The sequence below is a fragment of the Marmota monax genome, unplaced genomic scaffold (assembly GCF_021218885.2).
Source record: "Marmota monax isolate L192 unplaced genomic scaffold, Marmota_monax_Labrador192_F-V1.1 WCK01_AAM20220418_F8-fsc00395, whole genome shotgun sequence".
NCBI lineage: Eukaryota > Metazoa > Chordata > Mammalia > Rodentia > Sciuridae > Marmota > Marmota monax.
In genome coordinates this window covers 61,922-87,157 of record NW_026693011.1, presented here as the reverse complement: position 1 = coordinate 87,157, position 25,236 = coordinate 61,922, and the positions used below count along the sequence as shown (strand labels likewise).

At 49.6% G+C, this 25,236-nt stretch overlaps 2 gene segments (V, D, J or C); both read left to right on the top strand.

The window, feature by feature from the left end:
- Positions 1-9,951: 9,951 nt before the first annotated feature.
- LOC124098388 (immunoglobulin heavy variable 4-38-2-like) lies at positions 9,952-22,221 on the top strand. The segment is given in 3 exon segments: positions 9,952-10,078; positions 10,164-10,474; positions 22,147-22,221. Coding segments are annotated over 3 exon segments (432 nt in total).
- A 1,963-nt stretch (positions 22,222-24,184) lies between these two features.
- Positions 24,185-24,767, top strand: LOC124098415 (immunoglobulin heavy variable 3-11-like). The segment is given in 2 exon segments: positions 24,185-24,295; positions 24,400-24,767. Coding segments are annotated over 2 exon segments (414 nt in total).
- The last annotated feature ends 469 nt before the right edge of the window (positions 24,768-25,236 follow it).

Below are 25,236 nucleotides of genomic sequence, written 5' to 3'. Positions count from 1 at the left end.
GGGGACCTGCTCCCTGTCCTGGTGCACCTGATACTCACTGTGCCCCTCTGGTGCTTCCCTGTGCTGCATTTCTGTTGGCTTCTGTCTCTCAGTTTCCATCTCCAGCTTCTGCTAACTTCCTCATCCTGGGGCCTGGGGATATTTTCATTGCAGATCCCAACATCCTAATCAAATGACTTTATGACTTTGTGATTCCAGCTGGACTGCAGGGCCCTGTGCAAGGTGGACCCTGTTCTACCTGTGACCACACCCCAGGGCTGTCAATTCAGATTTTAAAAACAGCTGCACATCCTGGGGAGGCAGGTGCAGAGGTCCAGGTGCCTGAGCATGGCCTGTTGGTCTGCTCAGGACACGTGTTGCCCCCATCACCCCACACTCTCCCTCCTGGGAGGAGAGCCCTCCTGATCCCTCCTGCTGGCTCTGCTGGGTCTGCAGGGTGAGCGTGCTGCCCACAGCCACCCTCTGGGTGAAGACAGACAACTGCTCCTGGGTCAGCCATGTCCATGTGCCTCTTTTCTCAGCCCCTCCCTCTCCTGACCTTGCTCACCACCACAGCCACTGTCCAGCTCTGCTCCTCTGAGGCCAGATTCTTACATTGACAGGAGACTGAGACCAGGAAGAGGCTGTCCTTCAGGCCTGGCCTTTTCTCCTAGCACTGTAACCTAAATTGGGCTCCTCAGATGTGCACCCCTGTGGCAAATGCCTGAGGCCATCAACACATGAAGAGGAGCTTTCCTTTGGCTCCTGACTTCCAGTGCTCTAGTCCATGAAGAGAGGAGTCCACTGCATTCACACCTTTCCTGGGTGTGCCAGGGGCAATGCAGAGAGCCCACTGTGGGGACAGCCACTCACCTAGTTTGAAGGGCTCCAAAGAGAAAGAAGAAGTTGTGGGGTCTAAAAATCCCTTTGCAGGGCCTGTCCACAGTGACTGACATAAATTCCATGTGTCCTAATGTATCCACTACTTCCCTGCAGTCCAAGTGGCTGATGAACAACTTTACCACATGGAATTTTGAAAGACAATACGCACACTAATCATTCTATGCCTGGACACAAAGCTCTCACATCCATCTCATAATGCAGACACATTCAGTCCTCATCCTTGAGTCCCTAAAGGCACAAATACTTCAGCTTAGCTCAGAAGCCCAGTGAAAAGACTCCAAAAATTTCAGGGAAACCGTACTGTGTGCCTTAAAACCAAAGAGAGCTTCTATGCACTCAAGTTTTATGGGAGGGCTATTGGCAGCCCCACCACACAGCCCAGGTGGACATACCCCCTGGCCCCATGCTCAGTGAGCCTAGCCTGCAGCTTTCTGAGCAAGTGCTCCTCACTGCTGGCTCCTCTGCTACTAAGGTCTCCTCCACAGCCCTGGCTTCATCTCAGAGCCCCATGCATCACCTGCCAGGGCTGCCAGCAGGGACTCTGACCCCTGACCCCCATCTGACCTCCCAGCCCTTCCTTTCAAGTGATCATGTAAGCCTCCCTGACTCTGAAGCTCTCACAGAATGCCACCTGCAAAGCCAGCATGGTGTGGCTGAGGACAAGGTCACCCTTACCAAGGAGCAGGTCCTGGATGCCCTTGAACCAGGGCTGGGAACCTCTGGGCCCCTTGCTGGCTGAACAGGGGAAACCATGCCCTGGGCAGTCCTGGGTCAGGAGCCCAGAGCTCTCTCCCACAGGCCCTGCCCTGGGGGGTCTTTCAGGTCTTCATGTCTGCCTCTGAGCTGGGGAAGCTGGGCCTTGTTGATCCCTGGGATCCTGAAACACCCTCCATCCTCTGGGTGCAAAGCCCTGGGCTGCTCCCAGTGGAGCTGTGGCCTCCCCCTCCTGGCCACAGCTCCTGGGCAGCACCACAGGTGTGCTGCTCTCCTGGCCAAAGTGCAAAGCCCCAGCTCTGCCTGCACTGCCCCTCTCTGCCCCTCCCTGTCCTGCACATGGCCTGACATCAGTCAGGGGGTCACACGCCAGGGCCTCACCTGTGCCCTTGACATTGTCCAGCCCACAGTCTGCTTTAGCCTGAGTGAGCCCAGCTCCCACCAAGTGTGGGATCATCCACAAAACAGTGCCCTGAGGTTGTCACCAGGTATGTCTGCCTGCGAGTTGGAGGAAGGTCTGTGGGGCACTGATGTCCAAGGTGAGAGCAACAGCACAAATACTCCTCTAACTCTTGCCAGATACGTGCTCTTGGACACAGTGACCACATCTCATGCTGCTGTGTGTGATTTTACATTTGTACCATGGGGTTAACACTGTCCTGGATCATGATTTTGTGCATGTATGAAAGAAATTAATGGTTGATAAATGCCAAGCAGAAAAATAGGCAAAAGTAATCATGTTCCCTTAACGCTACTATGTACAGCATTCTAACCAATGACACTCTCATCTGCCCTCAGTGCTGCTCTACCTGGGCCTCCACTCAGAGCTGTTATATAGCAGGAGCAAATGCAAATAGAGCCTCCTTCTGCTCATGAAAACCAGCCCACCTGACCCTGCAGCTCTGCACAGGAGCCCAGCCCTGGACTCCCAGCTCAGCCCACTCAGTGACCAGGACTGAACACAGCTGCTCACCATGGAGAGTGTGCTCAGCTGGGTTTTCCTGGTGGCTGTTTTCAAAGGTAATGAATGGAGAACCAGAGACACTCAGTGTGTGAGTGGACAGGAGTGAGAGGAAGAGTGGATGAGTGACAGTGTCCTGACCAGGCTGCCTCTGTGTTTGCAGGTGTCCAGTGTGAGGTGCAGCTGGTGGAGTCTGGGGGAGGCCTGGTGCAGCCTGGGGGTTCCCTGCGACTCTCCTGTGCAACCTCTGGATTCACCTTCAGTGTCTACTGGGCTTTCCAGGCTGCAGGGAAGGGGCTGGAGTGGGTCTCATACATTAGTAGGGGTAGTGGTACCATAAACTATGCCATCCCCTTTTAGGGTCGACTCATCATCTCTGGAGAAAATGCCAAGAACATGCTGTGCCGGCAAATGAGCAGTCTGAGATCTGAGGACATGGCCACCTATTTCTGTGCCACAGACAGTGTGGGGACCTTAGTGTGAGCCCAGACACACACCTCCCTGCAGGGAGCACAGCGCCAGCAGGGGGCGCTCAGCACACAGGGAGCTCAGTTCAGCCCAGGAGCAGGTGCAGAGAGGAGCTGAGGGCTGGTTTCCTGTTAGATATTGAGGCATTTTCTGTATCCCCCTGGGTCCAAGGCATGATCTTGACATATCATACATTTGATTCAAATGAGGTACGTAATCTTATTTTTCCACATGTACAGTTTGCAGGATCACATTGGTTATACAGCCACGTTTATACATAGGGCCATACTAGTGTCTATTGTATTCTGCTGCCCTTCCTATCCCCCCCTCCCCTCCCCTCCCCTCGCCTCCCATCACCTCTTTCTTTTTTTTTTTCTTGTTTGTTTAGCAAAGGATAATTCTTTTATTTTTGCCTGGGAGGGATATGGAGTGGGTTGCTTTTTAATAATGATGTATTTTTTTGGTTGTTTTTTTTTTTGTTTTTAATTTTTATTTATTTATTTTTTTAGTCATACATGACAGTAGAATGCATTTTGATATATAATACATGCATGGAATGTACATACATCAATCATATTGTCTATTCTATTCTGCTGCCCTTCCTATCCTCCGACTCCTCCTCTCCTTCCCATCCTTTCTTTCTATCCAATCTAATGCCATCACCTCTTTCTACCCAATCTAATATGACACATTTCTTTTTCTTTTTCTTCCCCCTCACACCATCTTATATGTAATTTTGCATAACAATGATTGTCTCCTACCATCTTCTGTGCGATTCCCCTTTTCTCTCCCATTCCCATGCACTTCTTGTCCCTATTTAATGGTAATCTTCTTTTCATTCTCTTCCTCCCTGCACTGTTTTGAGTCACCCCCTTTATATCAAAGAAGGCATTCTGCATTTGTTTTTTAGGGATTGGCTAGCTTCACTTAGCATAATCTGCTCTAATGCCATCCATTTCCCTCTAGGCAAGTAATACTTTTTAATTCAGTTTGTATGTTTCTCTGATGTCTTTGACAGAACTGTTCCTTGATTTTTCAGGGTGTCTGAAACACCAGGGCCATTCAGAGCCCCATGTCACAGGCCCCAGGTAAAACACTTGCAGAGGGAGGTTCAGATGGTTTCCTGCTATGCCACTGGGGCTTCCCCTCCATTCAGAGATTCTCTGTGGATTCTTTCCAGACTTAGGACGCAGGGCCTCTGCTCGAAATTCTACAATCAATAGTCACCACTGCAAGGGAGCAGAGATTCACCAGGCACAAACACAGGGTGAGGCCACACTTGCTCCTGTGAGTGATCTCAAAGTAGGCCACATGGCTCCTTAGCCCTCTCCAGAACTGGAGATAGAACATTCTGAGACACATATTCAGTCACCACGTAGACTTGCTCCTCAGGACTCAGAGTCAGACAAAAAGACAGTGGGCTCAGGACACAGATGATTCTAGCCAGTCATGCCACCAAGGGCCACTGAGGGAGGAGGACCTGATCCCTTATCGCATGCCTGATGTCAACTGTTCATCAGAAAATCTGCTGTCCTCAGGTCACAGAGACTCAGGACAGCTCCACAGTCCAGCACAGGGCAGCGTGGCCCTCATCACAAGTGTGCACAGGCAGAGCTCACGGAGCCTGATCCCTCCAGAGAGAAGAGCCCTTTAGCAGCCAGAGGAGGAGAAGAAGGTCCCCAGGGCTGTAGGGGCTCTGTGTTAGGACCTTCCTTCAAAACCAGGAGGGACATTTTCATGACAGTCCACTGTGATATCCAGGCTGGGGACCTTCTACAGATACAGAGAAATGGAGGGTCACATTGAGTCCCCAACAGTGATGCCCAGGAGAGCTGGGTGGGTGCAGCAGGACGCAGCTATCCCAACAGTGATGCCCAGGAGAGCTGGGTGGGTGCAGCAGGACGCAGCTGTCCTGGGGAGCAGGGGACAGAGCTGAGCCCCCAGTGTCAGGGATCTTCAGAGAAAGTTCCACCTGGATGTTTAAGGTTAACCAGCACCAGAGGAAGAGGCCCCCAGGGGCTTTCTCAGCACTGTGACCAGACGTGGGGCCACAGGGGATGGGGAAGTCCCCAGTCATAATGTCTAGGTGAAGATGGCTGTATAAAATGAATTAAAATAATTAGTGAATGTGGCATTGGCTGATCTCAAATATGTGGTACAATTCTCCTGTGAAGCATCTGCCCTTGACCTTGTCTCTCCTGGGTTTTGACTCATGTGCTGTAACTGTCACTGCTATTCTCAGGCTGCTCCTAGGCTCAGCTGGGAAAGGTGCACAGTTCTGGAAATTCATGCATCTGCTTCTGCATGTCCCACTGTCAGGGATTATGTCCAGGAGTCCTCATGATTATTGTATTTCTAAATCCTCAGAAATATCTCATTTGAGCAGGTGTTATAACTTTGCATTCTGCTCCCACTACCGTGTCACCTAATGCAAATAATTCTTTCCTAAATGGTGGCTGAAGAGTCCCATAGCTCCTTGTTCTTTCCACCTGAGGAGTGCATTCCCTGCACCTTGGTCAGGTGTTCTTGGAGCAGCTGGGCCTCACAGTTCTGGGGGCTACATGGTGCTGGGGCCACTCTGGCAGACTGGACAGCTGAGGGGCTGTTGGCAGAGCAGCAGAGATGCAGTGTCCATCTGTTCCCAAGGGTTGCCTGGGGTGGCCTTTCACCAGGCCCAGGTCAGCAGTTCAGCAGGCCCCATGAGTGGAGAGGTGGCTGTCAGATTAGAGGACAGCACAGGGCAGGCAGCACCTGGGGACAAGGACGAGATGCTCTCAGCACCCAGGGCTGGCTTTGCACCTCCACAGAGATTCTGTGCAGTGGCTGCTCAGGGCCTGCTCAGCTGCCTTGGGGACCTTGTTAGGGGTTACAGGCTCCTGCAATGCCACCTGGGGTCCTGGGAAAGGTGTGTGGCCCTTAGAGCTGGTCCTGCTCTCAGCAGCCCTGCCACTCAGGGAGGGCCCAAGGCTCTTCCCTCCTTTGTACAAGTGTGGACTTATGCCAGCTGTGTCCTGTGTCTGCAGGTGGATGCACAGTTCCTCCCTGACCAGCACACAGCTGGGTAGGGAGGCTGCAGGGAGCATCCAGCCAGCTGCTTCCCAGGACCCTGGATGCCATCCCTGCATGGCTCTGTGCAGAGGAGCCTGGTGTGGAGCCCAGGCTGTCTCTGCTCTGTCTCCAGCACTACTGGGGCCTGTTTCCCAGAAGTTCCCAAACTGTGCTGAGGGCTGTGGGGATCCCTGGCTCCAGTAGCACAAGTGCCCCCTTTCAGGGGTGAAGGATGATTGACAGGTCCTTGTGTGGCAGGGGCAGAGGCAGCCCATGCACAAGGGGCCCCACTGAGTGTGGCTTCAACAGAGGTCCTGCCTGGCACCCATGTGCTCTGTGTGGTGGGGGCAGGATGAGCACTCCCGCCCTCCACAGTGCTCTGTCCTGCACAGTGGCCATAGACTGACCCAGGCCTATGGGCAGGGAGAAGAGCAGGGGCCTCTGCAGCTCCCTCATCCACTAAGGCAGCCTCCAGGGACCTGGCCGTGTAAACTAAAGTGCAAATTTCACATGTGCTAAGTATGTGGACGTTTTAGATAATTTTTCAATGTCTCAGACAGCAAATTTTCACATATAACTCAAGAATACAATGCATGAAATTAAAATTTGATAAGCAAGAACTTGCAACCCTCCAGAGTGAGGAAGTCTTGCAGAATCCTTGTTTTCCTAGCAAGCACTGAGTGCTCAAGTCATGACCTTTGAATGATTTCTGTGCTCCTGAAAAGAGCTGTGACCTACACTTCTGCACTTTTTTCATTTTCTGTTTACTTTACTCACTTCCTAGGAAAGTTTCTACAGTTATGATTCCAGAAATAGCAGAGGTGACAGTGAAATTAAAAGAATTATGACAATTGAAATGTGTTATTTGAATTCCATGGTCCTCAATTTCCAAACAATTTCTTCATGTCTTATGTTCCTACAGTTGAAATCCTAAAGGCCCACTAACTTACAAAATAATTTTTCAAACATTAATTTAAAATCAGTAAACATATGATTAATTACATTTCCAGCAGGATGTGATTTAGGAATCTCACAAACATACAGAGCATTTCTGGGTCACTTTGCACAGCAACACACACTCACACCCACAAACTCAACTGCAAGCCCACACTCTCACCTTAGTTCACTCAGAGGAGCAGATGACAAAACTCGTTAAGGGAGAGGTCAAGAGCTCGCTGCATGAATGTGACACCTTTGGTTTTCCCTGTGTCCCCAGCTCCGTAGCTCTGCTCCTCTGAAATCCTGTCAGGAACCTGGAGCTAAAGTGAGACCCAGGACTGCAGGGCGACCTCGCTGACCTCAAGCTGCCCACACTGTGAAGGTCAGGAGCAGCTCTATGGAGACCATGCACAGGTACAAAAAGACATCTCCTCATTCCCTGGAAGGTTCCAGAATCCCTGTGTGTGCCCAGAGGCAAGGGGCCTGTGCACTTCTCAGGAAGCAGAGCTGCAGCCAATGCAGACACATGGGAATGGAAACCTCTGCACTGTCTCTACCTCAGGCCTCATCAGAGCTGCAAGGAGGAACACAGGGCACGGGGATTGTACATAGAGGGAATTTAAATATGGGAGACACACACCTCCCACCTCCTGAGGTCAGGGGTGGGTCAGGTCCAGCACCCCAGGAGCTGGCCCAGGAGATGTGGCTGCTGTGGCTGTTGCTGGCTCTATTCTGCAGTGACCTTCCAGGAGGAGCACCTGCTGCCTTTCCCTCAGGCCTGGCCTTCCCTGGAGGACACGTCCACAATCTCTGTCCACAGTCACTCCTTGTTCCTGGGTAATTCTTCTCTCATCCAACACATCAACATGGTCCTCCCTGTGACGTCTTCCAATCCTCTGTACCCTGCATCTGTGTGGACACAGGAGGTGCATTCTGCACGCTCCACATGAGACCACATGCTTTGCAGACACTGTGCTGGTGATGGACAGAAACAGCCTGGACACGCCTCACCCCTCCCTGCACATGAGCCTCTCACACCATTGGTTATTTCCCTGGGATCTTTATGTCAATATGAAATGAGGAGATTAAATTCCCTGGAACCTGGCCAGGTGGAAGGATTACCAGGACCAGGAATTTGCTGTCATGGTTCACATATGAGGTGGCCCACAAGCTCATGTGTGAGACAAATGTGAAAGGACTAGATTACCAGAGCTCAAACCTAAAGTAGATTAATCCACTAACATGGATTGACTTGCATCAACTCTAGGCAGGAGGAATGTGGCTGGAATACTTGGATCACTGGGGTGTGATTTTGAGGGACACTCTGAGACCCTGTGGATGGAGCTCGCCTGCTTCCTGGTGGCCATGTCCTGAGCTGCTTTCCTCCTCCACGCCCTTCTGCCATGCTGTTCTCCCTCCCTGGCCAGAGCTAAGGACTTGCCACCATGCACTCCAACCTCCTAAGTCATGACCCAAGGAAGTTTGTCCTCCTCTGTTTTCACTGTGAATTTTGGTCAAGTGACAAAATAATGTCAAAATTCTGATATGATTTTAGGAGGTTTTTTTAATGGACATACCATAGTTCCAGTAACTTTTTCTGATTTTCACCAACACTTTTTGCTGAATGGTGAAAGCAAACTGAAGCCCTAGCACAGATGGCAGAGTTGAGGTGGGGAAGACTGTCACAGGGAGGGCTCCATGATCCCAAGGTCAGAGAGTGGGATCATCTGAAGGTGTCTCCTGTTTGTTATGCCTAGAAGAACAGCTTTCTAATCAGATGATTTGCTAGAACTTGGAAAATTCACCCAGTGGCTCACCTGGATTTGCAGATAGTGAAAACATGGAGACCAGCAGGTCTTACCTGAGCCACCCCAGGACCAGGAGGTGGGTGCTGCAGGCTCAGTGTTTGCAGGGAGCTCATGGTCAACACCACAGGGAACAAGGAGAGGAGCCACATGTCTTATTAGTGTGCTGTGCTCACTCAGTTAGGCAGGAGGTCAATTCCTGAACCTCATCAGGAGGTCAGCAACTACACCTGCCCTCTCAGTGACCCCACCTCACTAAAGACAGTGTCCACTGTTCTCTCCAAATGTTGGGCTGTGGGCAAGGCAGGTCTCACTGCAGGGATGCTGCACAGGGAAGGGGACTGGGCCTCCTCCCTCACCCAGCCTGCCCTGCATGCCGTCCTGTCTGCTGTCAGCCTGGCTCTGCTGCTCTGGGGCACTCAGTGGCTCTCAGCCTCAGGCTGCAGCTGAGACCTGCCTCTGCCCCCAGGACTCTCCCCTGGCCCAGCACCTCCATCCTGTCCTCTCCTGGTGGAGACCAGAGGGCAGGACAGGTGAGGGGAGGAGCTCAGGGCAGATTCCCACCCACTGCTGTCCACAGGCATTGGCTGGACAGTCAGGAGGACAAGCAGGGCAGAGGGTGGGGAGGGCAGTGGGCACACAGCAGGAAGCCCCTGCCCTCCTGAGACCCTGCTCCCTCCTCTCCTGCTCAGTCTGCAGCCCCCAAATCTCACAGAGATGAAAGAGAAGAACTCGTCCTGAGAACAAAGGGGGCTCTTCTCCTGGATGTGGGGAACCCCATCCTCAGCCCTGGGCTCTGTTCAGTCATCACTGAGGGCTTCTCCTTCAGGGCTGGGAGGTGGACCTGGGCCTCTTGCATGCTGGGCACGTTCCTGCCACTCTGACACCCTCCCAGGTGCAGGAGGAAGGGCTTGGAGGAGGCAGGGCTGGGCTCAGGAGGGTGGGCTCCCCCTCTGACAGCCTTCCAGCTCCCCTGAAACCACCTGCTCTCCTCTCACAGGTAAAGCTACACCTGGCTTCAAGACAGGGACACATCTCAGGAGCACAGAGGACCTGGGCAGCCTGACCTCAGCCTCTCCAGATATCAGAAGAGCCTCACCCACATGCAAATCCCTCCTCCTGCTCTGGGTTCAAAGGCCCTCTGGGCTGTGGGAGCTCCCAGCTCTCTGCTCAGACAGGGCTGAGGTCTCTGGGAAGGCAGGTGTGGTCTAGAAGATGAGGCTGCTGGGTCTTGTCCTGTGCCTGGTCACAGCTCCCCAAGGTGAGTGTCCCCAGTGTCAGACCTAGGTCCATGGGGAGGTTGTGGCTGCAGGTGACTGACAGAGTTTGATTGTCCTTTTCCCCAGGTGTCCTGTGCCAGGTGCAGCTGCAGGAATCAGGACCTGGCCTGGTGAAGCCCTCGCAGACCCTGTCCCTCACCTGTGCTGTCTCTGGTTTCTCCATCACCAGTGGTTACTGCTGGAGCTGGATCCGTCAGTCCCCAGGGAAGGCGCTAGAGTGGATATGGTGTATAGGTCATGATGATAGCACTTACTACAACCCATCCCTCAAGAGCCGAGTGTCCATCTCCAGAGACACGTCCAAGAACCAGTTCTCCCTGAAGCTGAGCTCCCTGACCACTGAGGACACAGCCACCTATTACTGTGCCAGAGACACAGTGAGGGGACCTCAGGGTGAGCCCAGACACAAACCTCCTGCAGGGTGCCCAGGACCAGCAGGGGGCGCTCAGCACACAGGAGCTCAGGTGCCCCCTTCAGAGCAGCAGAGGAGAGTGGATGCTTTCTCTCCAGGTGATCAGTGTCTCCCTGGATCCCATCATGGAGAACCTGGAGGTCTCTTCTGCCTCAGATCATCCCATGCTGTTCTCTTATGGAGTCAGGAGTGTCTCTCTCCACCTACCTCAGGTCAGGCTGCACAGTACATATGTGAATCTGTGTCCATGTGTGTATATATCTGTATGTTATGTGTATGTGTGTGTGTGTGCAGGAGTGTTTTTTTGTGTGTGTCTCTCTGTGTGAGACTGTATGGGTGAGACCCCTGGAAGGCAGACTCTGCTACCTTGTCACATTGCTGTCCCTGAGCTCCAGGCCTGCCCCCTGCTCCAGCAGCCAGTCCCTGGGCAGCTGCAGAGGACTCACATGGGGAAGGCTCAGCAGGCTCTCAGACACCCCCACCCATCACAGCCATGAGCCTGACCCTGCCAGGGGCTCTTCACACACTGACCTGGGCTCACCCTCCCCAGGGCAGGCAGCTGTCAGTTCACACCAAGGCTGCAGCCTCCTCTTCCAGACCAGAGAACTGGACCCCAGAGTCCTCAGCCCACGTGCACACACACACACACACACTCACACATACTCACACACACACACACAAACACACACACACACACTTGCAATGGAAACCTGTGTCTCCTACTCATCCTACCACACAGTGTCCTGAGCTGTCATCATATAAATGTCCTTTGACACAGTGGTTCTCCTGGTGACTGCACAGCTGCCCTCCACCCTTGGCCACATCTCCTCCTCATCTCTCCCTGGTGACCTCTCCACCCTGGTTCATGGGTTGCCTGAGCCTTTCCCTGGGCAGGTGGCATCCTGCATGTGGATGTGGTGTCCACGGGTCCTGCTGCTGCTGGGCTCCACCCCAGGGACCATGGCAGTGTCTGGAGTCAGTCTGGGTGTCTGCAGGTCAGTGGGCCTCTCCTGGCCCTGGGTGGTAGAGAGCTCCCTGCTGCCTCCCACCTCACAATCTCAGAGCCCAAATGCCAGTTCTGCCAGGCTCAGGAACCCTGTGCCCACCTTAAGCCTCATCTCAGTTCACCCCACAAAGTGACTTGGCTGTGACTCACTAACTGACCTGGACACCCTCAGCTCACCTGGCCTCAGTGTGCACAGAGGGCACTGGCTCCACTCCTCAGCCCTGTGTCCCTGGAGTGTGGGGAGAGTGACCTGAGTGTGCACCTGGGAAAGAGTAGAGGGCCCACAGCAGACACAGGTGCCCAACAGGGCAAGGCCACACTCCTGTGGGAGCTGGAGCCCACTCTGTCCATCCTGAGGTCCTTTAAGACCTCCATATGTCTCAGTGCACAGTCAGCTGACTCCACAGCTCTGGTCCTAGGTTAGGGAGACCATCATGGCAGAAGGGTAATCAGCTCAGCATATGGTAACAAGGAAGCTTAGAGAGAGCTCTGCTTACCAGGGACACAATTACAACCCCCAAAGCACACGCCCAGTGACCTACCTCTACCAACACAGCCTTCCTACATTTGGTTGCCACCCAGGTGATACACATACGTGCATGAGTCCACTTGTTAGGTTCCAATGCTCATGATCTAATCTTTCCACCTCTACAAATCATTGCATTGGCACAGGATCTTTTGGGGACACTCCATTTCTAAATCTTAGTGTTCTTCCCCAGGCCCCCAATGTTCATGCCCATCTCACATTTCAAAACTCACTCAGCCCACCTTCAAGGGTCAGCACTGTCTTAACAGCCCCAAGGTCACCCAAAGTCCAGGCACAAAATCTCTTCTGAGGCCCAATGGAAACTCCTCACTGTGGGAGTAAAGTTCAAAACCAAATTACAGGTGTCTGATACCTAAAGGTGCAGAGTCAACATCTCCAATTTGAAAGTTAGAAATGAGGCATAGAATAAAGGGATGGGAGCAAAGTGAGACCAAAGTCCAGCTGAACAAGCAGGTCCTGTAGCTCCGTGTCCAGCACCTGGGCACCTGGCATCCTCTGCTTTACCCACAGGGCTCACCTCAGTTTTAGCCAGACACAAACCTTCTGCAGGGCCCTCAGGGCCAGCAGGGGGCGCTCAGCACACAGGGAACTCAGGGTCACCCAGGAGCAGGTGCAGAGGGAGGAGGGAGCAGCTCAGCTCAGGCCCTGAGGTCCCTGCCCACCAGCACCTCCTGACTCCACCTTGCCTGCAGATTCTCAAGGTCCCTCCTCTGCCAGACCCTCTGTGAGGTGATTCGTCTCTAAGTCTTCTCTGGAATTCTCTCAGCACAGACCAGGCAATTTTGCAGATGGAGATTAATTTTCAGGGACATTTCCTGAGCAGTGTCTTTCAAGTGAAGTTTAAAGATTTTTCTTTTCAGCACCCGGGTATTGAATCCAAGGAGCTCCACCCTTGAGCTCCATTCCTGGCTTATTTGTATCTTATTTTGAGATAGGTTCTCCCTAAGATGCCCAGACTGACCTTGAAGTTATGATTCTCCTGCCTCAGCCCTCAGTGTCCCTGGGGCTCCAGGTGAGTTCCCCCACACCTGCTGAACTTTACAAACTCCTGACGCCATGTCTTGGTCCCTGCCTGTTCAGGTGGATCCCCTGTCCCCTTCCCATGACTCCTTCCCATTCCCACATCTTCTACTGTCCTTCCTTTGATCAGGTCACATGTACACTTCTTATTGGAGCCCACTTAGTGCCATAACTTTCTACCCCTTGGGACAATTGGCAATGTCTGGAGGAAGTTGTTTTCACATGTTAAGGATGAATTGTCCTGGCTTCTAGTTTTTAGAGACCACAGAAAGGAATTATCTGACACAAATATCCATGGACTGAGCTAGAAATGTTGACCAAAAATCTTAAACTTATTAGAATGCATAGAAATGTGTATATTCAGAGTGAACCTTGGTGTGTGGGAGCTGTCTGCCCCTCATGTTGAGCCTCTATGACACCCACACCTCACACCCAGGGCTCCAAAGTGTGGATACTCCCACTCATCATGAAGCTGTGCATGCCCTGTGGACAGGGTTGACCTGAACAAGGTCTTGGAGAGACAGGATCTCCATTTGCAAAGACCCAGGAGAGAGGGTGGTCAGATGTGCATGGAGGTGTTTCTTTTCTAGGTCTGACTGTGGGTCAGCTCTGCCCCTGGCCTAAGGACTCTCAAGAAATGCTGTGCCCAGGACCACTCTGACCCCATCTTCCTGTGAGGTGACCCTGAGCCTGAGAAGCCCCAGGACAGCTGGCTGCTGGGGAGAGGCAGCTTGGAGCCTGCCTGGGTTTCCAGCCCCTGTGGCTGCATTGCAGGGTCACAGACAGGGACAACCTGGGTCCTGTACCAGCTCATATCAAGTGCCCACCCTGTCCTAGATCCCAGCTACAGTCTGGGTGAGGATGAGCAGTGGCAATATTTATATCCCAGACTGTCCTAAATTAGTCTTTGTTCACTCCACAGAATTAATCACTTGTGTATTTTCAAAATATGTGTTTAGAGCTTTAGTATTGATTTTGCATAATAAATTTGTAATTTGCCAAGTTAGAGTGTTATGTTTTATAACAACTTGTGCCACTTATATTTCTGTCAATGATACTTCCAAGTTTCTCTATATTTTAATATTGTATTTTGGATATAATTGTGCAAAATGTGTGGTTCATTTTGATAAACTTATAGATAAATAAGCAAAATTTTATAGCAGAGTACTTGCTTCCTGTCCCTATTTCCTACCTGAAATTTTCCTGCCTGTTATCATCTCTGCAATTTACTCTCTATTTTTCTTCATAATAAGTACAAATACACTGATGTTCCTTTGTTGTATACCTCTGATGACCTGTGACAAACCTGAGTAATAGTTTACATTGTACAATTTATTGTAATTTAGTGAACAAAAGGGATATTTCATCTAAATAAAGACAGAATTGTCCCAATATCTATCTTCTGCAGTGCTCTATTTTCTATCTGCTTTGTCTCATTGAGACCTCAGGACTTGCTCTGGGGGCCTTGTTTAGCCCATGCCTGAGCTCAGTGGATGCAGGGATTATCTCCTCTAACACTGTGCCCCTCACTTGCAGAGACCCTGTGTTTGATTGCTTAATCTCAGATTTCTGACTATAACAATTGTACTCAGGTAAGTAAATGAGATTTAGGAATTGACAGTTGAATATATTTTAAAAAACAGATTATAAATTAATATGTCGTATTTTGTTTTCTTTTATGTGTGATGGTGTTTCATTGTTAATATGATTAAAAATGTCAGCATCTCTCTCCATCAGACACTCAGCTGGTAATTCCAGATATAATTTCATACTTACACTGAAACCTAGCTCTAGTGAGGCAGAGGTCAGCACCCTGACACAGGGGTGCCAGCTGTGCACACCCAGCTGTCCATCACCTGTCCCTCCTGGGTGTGGGGAGCCCACCAGCTGCTCTGCCCCAGTCACTGTGAAGCACAGCCTGGCTGTGGGCCACAGGTGCCCTGTGAGCTGCAGAGCACCAGGATAAAGCATGGGGAGTGGTAACAGTTACTGGGAGACCAGTTTCTGATATTGGGGTTCCTGATGACTTCATGGCTGTGGCATACTTGGTGATTGGGAATTTTCTGTGCAAAGGCATAGAATGCCTGGTTGCTATGGAAATGTCCTCCATGCTAGAGTCTTATCAGCCTTGACCTCTTCCTCAGGCCCAGCAGCTCCTGGGAATGAAGGAACATCCTTGCTAAAATAACCACAATGTTTCATTAGTCCTGTAGGCATAACATCCTACACCTCACCTCTGGTTCTTTGTCCACCATCACAACCTGTAAGCCCTTTTGCAAACCTACTGATTACATTGTAGATAATAATAGAATTCACCATTTCTGTACATGGTGACCAAACTATTAACATCTTAATAGCAACAATTTGAGGTTGAATACAACTTAATGTTGTATACTGTTCCTAATGGGATCTGTTATCATTGTCCTTCCCCTTAAACAAGAGATATTGGAACCCTGAAGGGGCACTATAAACCAATAGGGTTAAAATGTTAATGCCATAGATCCACAGTGCTAGAAGGGAAGACACACAATCAACATAAAAAGAGCAGGGAAGAAAGTAACCCAAACAAATCAAGATATGACATTATTAGAATCCATGGCCAGCACCACAGAAGAATCACAGTGAGGGAGTTCAGGATGCACATAATTAAAATGTTCTGTGGATTAATGGATAATATAAGAGAACAACTACAGGAAGCATATGATCATTTTGATAGAGAGTTACATGAGCAAATACAGGAAGAAAATATTACTTCAATGGAGAGATAGAGGTTCTAAGAAATTACCAAACAGAAATCCTTGAAATGAAAGAAACAATAAACCAAATTAAACCTCCAATTGAAAGCATCACCAACAGGTTAGACCACATGGAAGACAGAATGTCAGACAATGAAGACAAAATATATAATCTTGTAAAGAATGTAGACCACACAGGGAAAATGGTAAGAAACCATGAGCAGAACATTCAAGAAATATGGATAGCATAAAAAGTCTGAATTTAAAAGTTATTGGGATAGAGGAAGGCATAGAGTTCCAAAACAAAGGAATGAACAATCTATTCAATAAAATAATAAGAGAAAGTTTCCAAACATGAAGAATGAATTGGAAAACCAAATACAAGAGACTTACAGAATGCCAAATGTACAAATCACAACAGATCCATGCAATACACATTATAATAAAATGCCTAGGATATATGAAGAACCCAAAGATCTAAACACCAAAGAAACAAATAACCCAATCAATAAAGGGGCTCAGGAAGTGAACAGACATTTCTCAGGAGAGTATATAAAATCAATCAACAAACATGGAAAAATGTTCCACATCTCTAGCTAGTAGAGAAATGCAAATCAAAACTACTCTAAGATTTCATCTCACTCCAGTCAGAATGGCAGTTATCAAGAATACAAACAACATTAAGTGTTGGGGAGCATGTGGGGGGAAAGTCACACTCATACATTGCTGGTGGGACTGCAAATTGGTGCAGCCAATATGGAAAGCAGTATGGAGATTCCTTGGAAATCTGGGAATGGAACCACCATTTGACCCAGCTATCCCTCACTTTGGACTGTATACAAAGGATTTAAAAATGTCATACTACAGAGACACAGCCACATCATTGTTTATAGCAGCACAATTCACAATAGCTAAATGGTGGCATTAACATAGATACCTTTCAGTATGTAAATGGAAAAAGAAAATATGACATATATACACAATGGAATATTATTCAGCATTAAAAATGAATAGAATCATAGCATTTGCAGGTAAATGGATGGAGTTGGAGAATACAATGTTACATGAAGTTAGTCTATCCCAAAATACAAAAAGCTGAATGTTTTCTGTGATGTAATGATGCTGGTTCATAATTGCATTGGAGCACTGGAGGGACTCTAGGCAGGGCAAATAGGTGGGAGGGGAAGTGAGGCCTATGGGGGTAGAAAAGGCAGTGGAATGAGACAGATATCATTATCCTAAGTACATGTATAAAGACATGAATGGTGTGACTATACTTTGAGTACAACCAGAGATATGAAAAACTTGTGTTCTCTATCTGTAATATAAATTGTCATTCATTTTGCTGTCATATATAGCAAATTAGAAGAAAAACAAATAATAAAAGGTTTTCAACTGTCAAATCTCTGAATTTAATTCATATAAATAAGTCCAAATATTGTACTCATAGAAGCAGGCATACGCAGGGTACAATGGCACATACCTGTACTCCCAGTGCCTAGGGAGACTGAGGCAGGGGGATCGTAAATGCAAAGCCAGCCTCAGAAAAGGCAAGGCACTAAGAAACTCAATAAGTTCCTACCTCTAAATAACATACAAAACAGTGGGGGATGTGGCTCAGTGCTCAAGAACCCCTGAAACCCACCCCTAGAAATAAAGCAGGCCTAAGCAATCAAATACAGACTGTGGGCAAGTGAGGGATCATGTTTAGGGAAAGAGATCCCAGCATCCAACTGAGCTCTGGAAGGAGCTGAGTGAGGCCCCCAGAGCAAGTCCTGAGGTTTCAGTGAAGCACAGGAGACAGAAACTAATCCACTGGGAAAGTAAACAATTGGGAAAACTCTGTTTATCAGTTGCAATATCATGTTTGTTCACTTATGAAAAGGTATTTTACACAATATGATTATTAATTAGATATATAATGATATTAGAGACATAAGGCAAAGGAAAATCACTGTATTTGCATTTGGTATGAAGAACAGATAATAATTTGAGAGGGTTATGACAAAGAAATTTCATATGGAAAATACAGGCAGGAAGAAATGACTCATAACATTTTGTTTATGCATTTTTTATTTTTAATATGCCAAATAATTATATATAATTGAGCTGATCAAATAAAATATTAAAAATATAGAAGTCTTGTTGATATAAAGTGGACATAAATGAAACAGAATAAAACCAACAGTACAAAATATCAATGAAAAAAATCTCTGTCATTTTAAAGATCAATAAAATGGACAAATCTTTGGTGAGACTGATCAAGAAAACACACAGGCAAGAGGAAAAAGGTGGGGTGGCAATCTACCTCAAAGCAAGCACCCACAGCAGGCACAGGAAAGGGGTGAGAATCTACTTCACAGCCAGCAACCCCACAGCTGCAGGAGGGAGAAAGGCAGGACATGGTGCTGCTGGCCTTCATGTGCAGGAAGAGGTGGCCACAAATGTGCAGGGGCACCTTCTACTGACAGGCAAAGGTTATATCCTTCCCTGAGTCCATGGCAACTGCCTCCTTATGGGGCAATGTCCAAGCCAGCAAGGGACTATGGCAGCTTAGAAATGACCAGGCCACCAGGCAGGCCCAAGCCATGGTCTCCCAGAAACCCATTCCAGGAGGCAGAGATCCTTTTGAAGATCAATAAATTGTCCCAAAAAAGCATTGTGACCAGGTGTGGCTCTGTGCTCTGAGAGCCTGGGGAAGTCACCAGCTGGGGCAGGTACTGTCCCTATACAGGGCTTAAGGCAGAGAGCCATGGAGGACTTGCCAGTTTATTGAGAGAGTAAACAAGGTGTAGAAGGGAAGGTGTCTCATGAAGGACCTAGGGCAGCCTTAGCCAAGGAGTTGATCTGGGATGGACTAAAGAAGGAACACAGAGCAGGAGTAGCACCAGCACATAATGGCACACTGGATGACTGGATTTTGGTCACCCAGGATACAGGGACACAAGCAGCTCAAGCCTCTTTGCTGGCTTCAGCCATGGCAGTTACATGAAAGCAGGACTAAGGAGGCTTGCAGACAGCTAGTCAGAGATTGCAAGAAATGTGCACCTTTTCTCCCCATTGGCCCTTTACAACCTGCTGGAGTGAATCCCTGAGGGTTAACATATAGTGCATTATGGCAAATGGATGTCTCTCATTATGCACCTTTGAAAATTTAAAATACATTTGTATAATCATTGATATCTATTCAGGCTATGTAATGGCCAAAGTCCCCACAGGAGAAACCAAAAAAAAAAAAAATTGGTCATCACCCATCATCTTCAATGTTTTGGAATCACAAATGTTCCCATTTCTATTAGAGCTGACAATGGGCCAGACTGTACTTGCAAGGCATTTCAGGCAGTTTGCAGTGATTGGCATATACAGCACTTAACTGGGATCCCCTACAACACTTAGGCTCAAGGCATCATAGAAATAACACACAAGGAATTAAAGACCATGCTACAAAACAGAGGGGGAAGCTATACCAAGTCACCTCATGATGCCTTGAAAAGAATCTTACTGCTTCAAATTTTCTTTCAATTTCAAAATATTCTACAGACACAGCAGCCTATAAACATAGGCCCCCCTCACGGGGCCCTCCCTCTACCTATGGTCTCATGGAGGGATCCCATAACAAGTGCATGGGATGGTCTGAGGTCTCTCCTAACCATGAGTGGAGGGTTTGCATATGTTAAAGGAGCCTCACCCCAGCTGGTGCCTGCCAAAAAGTCAAGCCCTGGACCCCCAGAACCACCAACCAAGGAGATGAAGGAACTAACTCTGGAGGAAAAACCTCACAGGCAAAGACCTCAACAACACAAGCAGACCTCACGTAAAGTAACTGGGGTGACCTTAAAGGTCTTGTTGACCAAGCCACCATATTGGCCCCTTTGCCTGGTGGCAACTCCATCCTGGGCCTATGATGGTGGTCCTACTGTGTGCAATGCTCACTGCTAACAGTGAAGCCTCCCATCAGGTAAATTGGGCCCTGACCACTAGACCACCCCTTCTGGCTATTGCTAATTGGGACAGGCTTTACCCAAGCTCTTTTCCAATAATTCCAACCTTATTGATTCTGATTTATCCATCCAGGAGGTAACTGTCCCCTACAATATCAGCATTTACACTGTGCCTATTTTTTTTCTGCATAGTAGACAACAAAACCTATAATTCAGAGAGTCCACTCTGTTTTGCTCTTGCCAATGAAACTATTGTAGATAAGTATAATAAGTCATATGTTGGGCTGTCTCTCTCTGACCTTAGAGGTTTAGGTAATACTACCTATAGCCACAGACTCCCCCATGGTAATGCAAGAAACCATTGCTACCAACATGCTCAACAATGCTTTTTGGAAAGCCTCCCTCAGATAATGATATCATCCCATGGAATAATGTGTCACTGCCATACCTTATCTCCTTGATAAGAGGAATTTCTCTGGGGAAGAATAACACCTATGTGCCTAGGTGGCTGCAGCTCCCTGAAATGTAACTGATGTGCCCAAAAACCACATGGGCCACTGCAGTACCTGCTACACAGGACAAGCCATTACCAACCGGTATGCAGGAACTCAGTATGGATGATGGATATCACGCCAATATTGCTGGCTGCTAGGCCCATCAAATGGGCAGCAGATGGCTGGATGAATGGGTCAATATTGAGTCCAGACTCTGACCATGGATTTGCCATCGTTCCAAATTATGCCCATACCCTCTAGGCACAAGCTTGTGTTACACCACCCTTTGCCATGCTTATAATCAATGATACTGATGGCATAAATAGCATTCATACAGAGGTCCCTTGTGCAGTCACCACATCCTGCTGGCTCACAAATTGTCTAACCCCTGATATGAAAGCTAAATGTATTTTTTACCCTTAAACTGCCCCCAGTAATCTGGCTTCCAGTGATCCTGTCCAGAGAGTGGAAGAGACCTTGGGCCAGGGAGATGAAGAGTCTTCTGAATGACATCCTGCGCCAGACAAGGTGTGCAATTAGCCTCATCATTGCTGGAATTATCGACCTGGTAGCCACCATCACCGCCACAGCCCACTGCCACTGCTTCACTCACTAAGAGTATCCAGACTGCTCAGACTGTGAACAATGTGTCTACTGCCACAGCAGAAACATTTGTAATTCAAAATGACTTAAGTGAAATGTCCTGAGGTGCTATTTTAGTCAATCAGCAAGAAACAGACCTCCACCAGGAACAACTAGATATTCTGTTTATGTGCAAGGGTCACTGTGACCCTGAGTTTCATGGAATTTGTGTCACCCAATATGCTGTATCTTAAAATGTAACATTACACTTCTCCAGTTTTTCTCAGTATATTATGGGCACTTGGGAAGCTAACTGTGTTATGGCTATGCAAAAGACATTGTCAAATCAGTGAGACTAAGGTGTCTATTTTGACAACCTCTACTTTCTTCCAGGGATTAACTGAAACCCTGATAGCTAAATTAACTAATCCTTATAATGCTATTACCCTGGCCCTACTGTTTATAATAGCGATAATTTTTCTTGTGTTTTTATATGTTTATGTAGCCATGTAAGGGCCACCAAATGAAAAAAATCAATGCTGCCTGAAGTCCTTGTGGCACAGTCAGAGGGGGAGATGTGGGGACAGGTGCATGGAGTACTGCATACATGGCATATGTTAAGGGTGTCTGAGTGGCAGGCCACTCCCCTTGTGCTAGGAGTGTGGGCAGCTGGCCACTTACCCCATAGACACAGCCCGAGGCTTGAGACCTTGTGTGTAATCCCTGTGCTTGCTCCATGGGCCACTCCTTGATTGGTCGCTGCAAGGACAGTTAGCAGAAACTGCATTGGTGGCTGCCTGTAATCTGCTTAGGTACTGCCTGAATATATATACACAGTAACTGCACAATAAAATCTGACCTGCTTCCTGCTTGGTGTTCTGAGGTCTTAATTAGCAACTCTGAAGACACACTCTCCTCTAGCTTGGTCGTTGGACCCCATGGCTGGAGAAAGAAAGCCCACACATTCAGACACACAGCTGGCCATTCCAACTGTACTTTCATACTTTCAGTGAAACCTAGATGTTCTGGGGCAGAGGACAGCACCCTGACACAGGAGTGCCAGGCCCCATGGTGGGTCCCAGGCTGTGCACACCCAGCTGTCCATCACCTGTCCCTCCTGGGTGTGGGGAGCCCACCAGCTGCACTGCCCCAGTCACTGTGAAGCACAGCCTGGCTGTTGGCCACAGGTGCCCTGTGAGCTGCAGAGCCCCAGGACAAGGCCCTTTCTGCATGTGGCCCTCACCACCCACCTTCACCCCAGCCCTCCCTGTACCTTCCCATCTCCAGGGGCCACTGTCCTCTCTCTTTCCAGGACCTGCTGCAGCAGCTTCCCCACATGAGGGATGGTGTGGTGATGGTCTCCCTCTGCCTGACCCATTTCAGCTAGGTCCATGTGCTCCAGGGCCATGCCCAGGGCCAGCAGGGAGAGGATGCCATTCTTGTTGACTATCTTTATTCTTCCCCTGTGGACAGCATATTATCCACATCTCCTTTAAAGGACAACGTGGTGATCATGAAAAGGTCCTCAACACTCATGGAACTTTAATTAAGGACAAGACTCATGAACTCCACTTCCTACCTGATGTGCACACTGGGCAGAGGTCTTGTCCCCAAGCCTCAGGCTGTCCCACACCATGTCTCTGCTGGCCTCAGGCCACACTGCACATGGTGGGCTCCCTGACTGCTACTCTCCACACTGGCCCTGCAGCTGGCAGACCAACACTGCTGGGCCTTAAAGGTCATGCTTCCATGCTCCTCTAGCACTGCATATGTGTACTGTAGGGGCCACACCTACAAAGTTCTGCCTGAACTGAGGCCTACCCAGGGCATCCCCTGGAAGGCAGGAGGAGATGACCCACCTCCACACTCTGGCACCTGTGTGCCTGCAGGGTGAGCTTCATGGGTGCTGCCAGGTTAGCTCCTTGTGACTAATCCAGCTCCCAAATGAGAATTGGAACACACCAACCCTTGACCCAGTCCCAGGGCTTTGTCCACCTCTTTAGATGCTCACTATGACCACCTCAGGCCCCAGCACCAGTGTGGTTGAGTCCAGTCTGTGCTGCTCTGAGCAGCTCCTGAGGCTGAAGGTTCACAAGGAGAGAGCTGTGCTGCAGCAGGTTCTGGAGACCAGGGTGCAAACACCCAGGTGCTGCTCCTGACCAGGACTCCTGAGGCTGCAGCACCACATGGCAGGAGGCAGGAGGCAAAGAGAGGCAGACAGGGCTGGACCCCTGAGTGGTACTGGGGTCCCACTGGGGCTCAGGGTGCCAGGAAGGCTCTACCAGCCCTGGGGGAACACAGGTGGCCAGGACCAGGGTGTCAGCTGTCCTCTACCTTCTGGGACCACGTGGACATGTGAAGAGTGACAGGGCACCAGTACTGAGGGCATGTGGCTGTGCCTCCAGGAGGATTCCAAGACACTTGATCCAGACACAGAGAGTCCCTGCCTCCCCCAGGTCTACAGGACACAGGAGGAGGAGAGGATGCCTAGATGACAGGTGATAGATTAGATAGATTGATAGATAGATACCATGTAAATATTGAAATAGAATAAATTAGTTCTGACCTTTGACACAGCACCATCCCATGGGGATGGTGGCTGGTCCTTCTCCCAGGCCCCTTACAAGAGGTGGATACATGTGGCCCCCAGTGGACTCAGCTCATCCAAGTGAAAGAGAGGACAGAGACTGGGTTTCTCCCTGCCCACACTTGTGCCCTGTGCCCACCATAGATGGCAGCAGCATGTGCAGATGAGGGCTCTGTGCCAACTGGATGCTCCTGAGCTGAAGGAGGCCCTCACAGGGAGGCACAGCCTTTGCCCTGTAGGGAGCCTCTGAGGCCCTCAGCTGGACGCCTCCCTGGAGAGCAGGTGGCAGCAGAGGGGAGAAGACACACAGCACATTTCCAATGCAGGACGGTTCTGAGGACCTCACCTGGTGTGTGCACCTGGGAGCTGGAGGAGGGTCAGGGCAGCAGTCGTGTCCAGGGTGAGAGCAAAAGACCAGGTAACCAGTCACTCTCACCACACATGAGCTGTTTGACAGTGAACCAGCACTCATGCTTCTGTGTGATTTTACATCTGCCCCAGGGAGTTAGCACAGACACCTCCACCATATGATTATGTGATTACATTAAATAAACTAAGATAGTGGACTCTAAAATCAAATTAGAAGAAATTCTCCCCTCCTGAATGCTGTTCTGTCCACCATGCTGCCCATGACACTCTCATCTACTCTCAGAACTGCTCTACCTGGGCCTCCACCCAGAGCTGCTATATAGCAGGAGGACATGCAAATAGGGCCTCCCTCTGCTCATGAAAACCAGCCCACCTGACCCTGAAGCTCTGCACAGGAGCCCAGCCCTGGACTCCCAGCTCAGCCCACTCAGTGATCAGGACTGAACACAGCTGCTCACCATGGAGAGTGTGCTCAGCTGGGTTTTCCTGGTGGCTGTTTTCAAAGGTAATGAATGGAGAACCAGAGATCCTGAGTGTGTGAGTGGACAGGAGTGAGAGAAAGAGTGGATGAGTGACACTGTCCTGATCAGGCTGCCTCTGTGTTTGCAGGTGTCCAGTGTGTGGTGCAGCTGGTGGAGTCTGGGGGAGGCCTGGTGCAATCTGGTGCACCTGACCCTGCAGCTCTGCACAGGAGCCCAACCCTGAGACTCTCCTGTGCAGCCTCTGGATTCACCTTCAGTGATTACTACATGCACTGGGTCTGCCAGGCTCCAGGGAAGGGGCTGGAGTGGGTCTCATACATTAGTGGTGGTAGCAGTGACATAAACTATGCCAACTCCGTGAAGGGCCAATTCACCATCTCCAGAGACAACTCCAAGAACACACTGTACCTGCAAATGAGCAGTCTGAGAGTCGAGGACACTGCCACCTATTACTGTGCCAGAGACACAGTGAGGGGACCTCAGTGTGAGGCCTGACACAAACCTCCCTGCAGGGTACCCAGGGCCAGCAGGGAGCGCTCAGTACACAGGGAGCTCAGGTCAGCCAGGAGCAGGTGCAGAGGGAGGAGGGAGCAGCTCAGCTCACGCCCTGAGGTCCCTGCCCACCCAGCACCCCCTGACTCCCCCTTGCCTGCAGATTCTCGAGGTCCCTCCTCCACCAGACCCTCTGTGAGGTGATTCTTCTCTAGGTCTTGCTTGTCTGGAATTCTCTCAGCACAGACCAGGCAATTTTGCAGATGAAGAGTAAATTTCAGGGACGTTTCCTGAACAGCGCCTGTAAGTGAACTGTATGGATTTTTCATTTCCTTATTGGGGATTGAATCCAGGGTGCTCCACCCTTGACGTCCATTCTAGGTTTTATGTGTCTTATTTGGAGACAGGTTCTCCCAAAGATCCCCAGGCTGATCTTGAAGTTATGATTCTCCTCCCTCAGCCTGAAATGTCC